Source organism: Haliaeetus leucocephalus, unplaced genomic scaffold, assembly GCF_000737465.1.
Source record: "Haliaeetus leucocephalus isolate CR32 unplaced genomic scaffold, Haliaeetus_leucocephalus-4.0 Scaffold169, whole genome shotgun sequence".
Classification (NCBI taxonomy): Eukaryota; Metazoa; Chordata; class Aves; order Accipitriformes; family Accipitridae; genus Haliaeetus; species Haliaeetus leucocephalus.
This window is the reverse complement of record NW_010972605.1, coordinates 58,453-63,534: the sequence shown is the minus strand read 5'-3', so window position 1 is coordinate 63,534 and position 5,082 is coordinate 58,453. Positions and strand designations below refer to the sequence as shown.

At 36.0% G+C, this 5,082-nt stretch overlaps 1 protein-coding gene across 1 annotated transcript in view; it reads left to right on the top strand.

The window, feature by feature from the left end:
- EMB (embigin) overlaps positions 1 to 2,351 on the top strand; it is a 22,998-nt gene extending 20,647 nt beyond the window's left edge. Inside the window, exons 9-10 of the mRNA XM_010563529.1 lie at positions 267 to 300; positions 2,294 to 2,351. Coding sequence (XP_010561831.1) covers positions 267 to 300; positions 2,294 to 2,351 — 92 coding nt within the window. The remainder of the gene's footprint in view (positions 1 to 266; positions 301 to 2,293) is intronic.
- Positions 2,352 to 5,082: the final 2,731 nt, after the last annotated feature.

Genomic DNA, 5,082 nt, shown 5'->3' with positions numbered 1-5,082 from the left:
TATTTTATACATATATGTATATATTGTATAATATATGTATTAAAATCAGATTCGTAACACTTGATCAAAGTAAGGTTTTTGACAAATTTTCAGGTAATCCGTTGAATGGAGGAACAAGATAAATTTGTAATTCAAATTAAGAAAACTAATAATGAAAAAATAAGGTTTTTATTTTGCTTAGACATGGAGTGAATAATAGAATTAAACAGAACTTTTCTAGCATTTGTTAAATTGAGACCTTATGTAATGCTTTTTCTGTTATGCAGAAGACGAAAAAGAATTTGACCAAGTTGAGCAACTGTAAGTAAACAATATGTATACTATAGTTAAAATATTTGCATATTACAGTGTGTTATATAAAACTATACCCGGTTGTTGACTCAGCTGCTAAGGGTTAATGATGAATGTGAAAGTACAGTTTATTCCTTTCCTTAAGACTTCCTAGTTCCAGAGTGTGCAAAATGCTGTTTTCTACCTGGCACTTAATTCTGGTGTTTGGAAGATATTTCACCTTTTTGTGAGAGTACTGTGTGTCCTCATTATAAACTGATTGTAAAAGGCAGTAACTATGAGGAAAATAACTTTCAGGTAGAAATTTTACAAAAGAGGCTTTCAAAGTTTTTTGGTTTTTTTTCTCGTATGTATTTTATTTGTCCAGGTTAACATACGTTTCTCTCATTTGCATGTGGTCAAAGCCCTAACTGTCCTAGGTTAGCCTCTAGTTGTTGGGGTGTTGGGAGATGGTGGTGTTGGCTGTTTTGGTGGTAACTCCAACCTCTCTGGGGGGGGCTCTCACTGCACTGATGGCTTGGGCTCCCTGGGCATGGGAACAGCTGCACTACTGGAGCCAAAGGAGCAGGTGTAGGCACTTCTGTTGCCGTTCTGCTTGAGGGTTGGTGCTCCCATGCTGGCTCCCTTCTCCTTAGGATGATGCATTTCTAAAGGCTTGCTTGCTAAAATAAGCTCTGCTTCTCTCCCTCTGCCCATCCTTTGAAGCCCAGTCAATTAATTTGGCCTGTTAACTTTTATTTTTAAGATGCAGCCTAGCAGTTCCTCTTTTTAGGTGTGCAGTCTACTCCAGTTTTCTTCCTCTCAGTCCCTTCTCTCCTCCTATGTTTATCTCCCCTTTTTTGTCCTTCTGAGTAGCACTGTTTTTCCCTTTTTGAATTTCTTGCTGCAGTGACCTTCTTTGTTTCCCTGTGTTGTATTCACTTTCCCATTCCTTTTTCCAGGGCTAGCTGAAAATAGATTTTAGTGCTTTTCCCCTTATCTAAACAGCTTTAAAGCTGTAATTCAATTACACTATAAAGTGGGGATATGTCTTGGGAATATAGGATGCTATTATACTGCTGAGTGTTTGGGGATATGTCTTGGGTTGAAAATTGAATAATTGCCCTTGTCGCACAGCCCTGCTTCTTATAAACATGCTGAAACTGTATTACAATAGGATTGTAACACAGTACAGTGCACTAAAATAATGTTTTCATGCTTGGTGAGATGTGGGATGTGGTTTTGATCAACTGCTTGATCTTTACTTTGGAGTTCTATCTTAGATAAACATGTACGAGGAAAATGTATTAAACCATGTACTACTTGCATATTTTAATAACTGAACATTATTTCACCTACTGGCTGTTCAGAAGATAGATTTGTGTACCAGAGAAGATGGCTCCAAAGGAACTTTTCTGGTCTGTTATGTCAAGTGATGACTAATATACAGCTGAACTGGGCTGAGGCTATAATTAAAATGTCACATCCAACAATGTATTAGGTGGGAGGCTAGTGATTCAGAAACAGATTTGGGTTTTTTAGCAAGAGAATTGTTAATTCTAGTCTTGACTGTGACCAACACCATATAGCTAGTTGTAGGTACTCCAGAAGGAGCAATCATGTGACTGTTTCAGCCTATGTTCTGAGGATGTTGACCTGTATATCTCTTGTATGTTATTTGAGCATTCACTTTGTATATAAATTCTATACACTGAATGAAATGACAGCACAGCAATCATTTCTGGGAATACTATCACTGTTATAACTTCTGCCCAGAACTTTGTGGGATTTTTGAGGGGGGTTGAGTTGAGCCTTTACTACTTGGCTGAAAGACCTCAAGAGTCAGTATGTTGGTTGCTTACATTTTTTTTAATCTTCTTTTTTCTTATAACTTTATATGCTAAAAGAGATAAAATCAAATACATTGTAGATGTACTCTGTGATTGGATTGGGGGACTGGAGTGACTGTGCTCATCCTATACTTAAAAGCTGAGTTTTGTAATTTAACCTCTCTTTCTTATAGAAAATCAGAAGAAAGCAATGGTCTGGAAAACAGTAGTGCTAGGAACAGAAAAATTTAATCTGGTTCCAAAAAAGGTAAGTAAGAGATGAAACAGAGCAGAATTTACTTTTTTCTTGGGCAGCCTAATGCAAGGATTAAGAAATCCACTGTGCCATCCCAATCATTTTTTCTTATGTGGGAACAACATAGTAATAGAACAATTGTTTAGATAAATCAATATATAGTCATTCATGATGTAATATCAGCAAGACAGTGAGTCCAAAATGTTTTAATTCAATGCTGTCGTCATTGTGGTTTAATGGTTCTGGTCACCCATGCAGTCCTTAAAATAGGAGACAGATTAACCTGCTTAATAACTTGGCTCCTGATTATGTAACATTTCTGTGAATGCCAGGGTAGGTGCTGAAATGCACAAGAATTGCTGATATATCCAAAATCCTACTCTTTCAGGCTGTATTTTGGGTGTCAAGTGAGTTTATGGAGAAAGGATGCAAGTGTAATAGCAAGTGTGGAATGTGACAGCACCAGAGATATGAAACAAAGGATTATAGGAGTCTAGGAAAGAAGGCAGAGCTTAATAGATGGTGACCAAAGTGATTAATAGTAGAAGAAACAAGCAGAGGATATGTAGCCCTGTGGAAGCTATATAATGAACTTCCCTGATTCTCTGCCCTCTTCACAGTCTAATTACAGGCTGCTACTACTGATGCCAGCTGGAAATGCTTGTCAGAGGATGGTCTGTCAGTCGAGGACCAATCCTACACACTCTAGCTATTTCCCCTTGTTATTCCCTCTCTGCAGCTGGCACCCCAATCTCTCATCTCAAGATCAGAGGTGTGAGTGACTTTGCGTTTATGTTACTGCTGGTACTGTTTTTCCTCATCACAAGCCATCTACCTGAAGGAAGATTGTTTCTATACCCCTTGTTTTAAAGGACAGAAAGAGAAGTGTCAGGTAAAGTTCATATAAAGAAAATAACAAATCAGAAAACAATCAAGAACTAGTACTCTCCAAGAATATATTTTCCTCCTCTGTTTACTGCATGTTATTGTACTTGTTGATTGCTGTGACTTAGGTTCCCAAGGATTTATCCCATATTGGATCTAAGGTACCATTCTTGTAAAGTCCTTTTGGCCCATGACACTCAGTGAATTACTAGGGATTCAGATTTGCAAATTGAACTATTCAAAAAAGTGGCAAAATACAAACTGGAGTGAAGTTTATTTTCAAAGAAATATGGGAAAATATTTGGCAGCAAAATAATAGTATTTATGTTATAAGGAAATGTGTTTATACTCTTTTAATTCAGCAGATTTAAGCCAACAGAAGTGGAAGTCATCACAAAGCTACAGAAGATGTATGTGACTATGCATTTTAAACATCCACTATGCTTCTAAGTAAACTCCTCTACACATATGAGAAATAGGATGCTTTTAAAATAGCTGTGAAACTGCTCATTTTATACAGATCATAATGTATTCTGATGTACTGCATTTAGACCTTTGCTGTCTGTAACATTGTCACTTTACTACTAAAAGGCAGTTTTTACATGATCAGACTTCCTGTTGATTTATGACTGACTTGTTTGATTTTGTCCTGAATTGGAACTAATCTTGCATTCACCGAATGAACAGGTAATACAGAATGGGCCTATTACTTAAGTGTTATAAAGCTGAACTCGCAAGATCAAAAAAATATTTCCACCAAAGAAAATGCCTTTTACTAGCAGGTGAAACAATTGTGACACAGCTATTTTTACCAAAGAAATGGTCAAAGGGAAATCTTTGTCATGATTTAAATGAAACATTAACAGTTTTGCAATTTGCTCTGAACAGTAAAATGTCTTCATTCTAACTTTTCTTAGCTTCATTTAAATGAGAAAGCAATATAGGTACGTTCTGAATATTTAAGATATGAATTTTCTTAAGATGTCCTTCCGTATGTCTATGGTACTATACTGTAATTCTGAATAGGCTAAATACTTAAATACTGTACAGATCAGCTATTTCAGTGGTATTTTGGTGTAGATGAAGGAAGGAAAGGGGATAGAGTACCATATCAGAATATAACTGAAATAATTCCTTACACCTGCAGAAATTACTGCAGGATCTGAGAGCTGCAAAACCAGTTCTGTAATTAATGCAGAACACAAATTTCACAAATATACCTATATGGTTCTTATCATACATCCTGTCTAGTTGGTACTTTTACTTCTTGCAGCATATTGTACTGTTCCTTAAACTCCTCTCAGAGCACAGAGACAGTCTTGAGCAGCTAAAATTTTCAGGGTAATAGGATAAAGCAACATGAATACCACTAGTTCTCTTATACATAAAACTGTGTGATGCTGCTGTTAAGACTTACGATATTGCTTTAGAAGAGCTAGTTGCCATAACTTTAAATATACCACTTGGTACGTTATGCATTCAGAAATTGAAAAATGTGCAGCTAATAGAAAAATAGTTGATTGCATTGGTTGCCTTTGCTAATCCAAAAGAAAAATAAGAAAAACTTCCATTTTAAGAAAGGGAAAATTAAAGTCTTCAGAAGAATTTCTTCTTTTAACAAAAATGTAAGGAAAAAGGCAGCATTTGCAAACTCCTTAGGGAAGGGAAAGGAAAAATATCTAAATAGAATATCCTCAACTGGTCATTTCTCTTTGAACATAAAGGAATACAGAAAAATAAAGCATAAAATAGATTAAATTACCTTCCTTTTTTTATTTTACTGTTCTTATGGGTTTGAAAATGTCAGAAAGCCTAGCATTGGCTGTTCTGTTGGAGATGGGG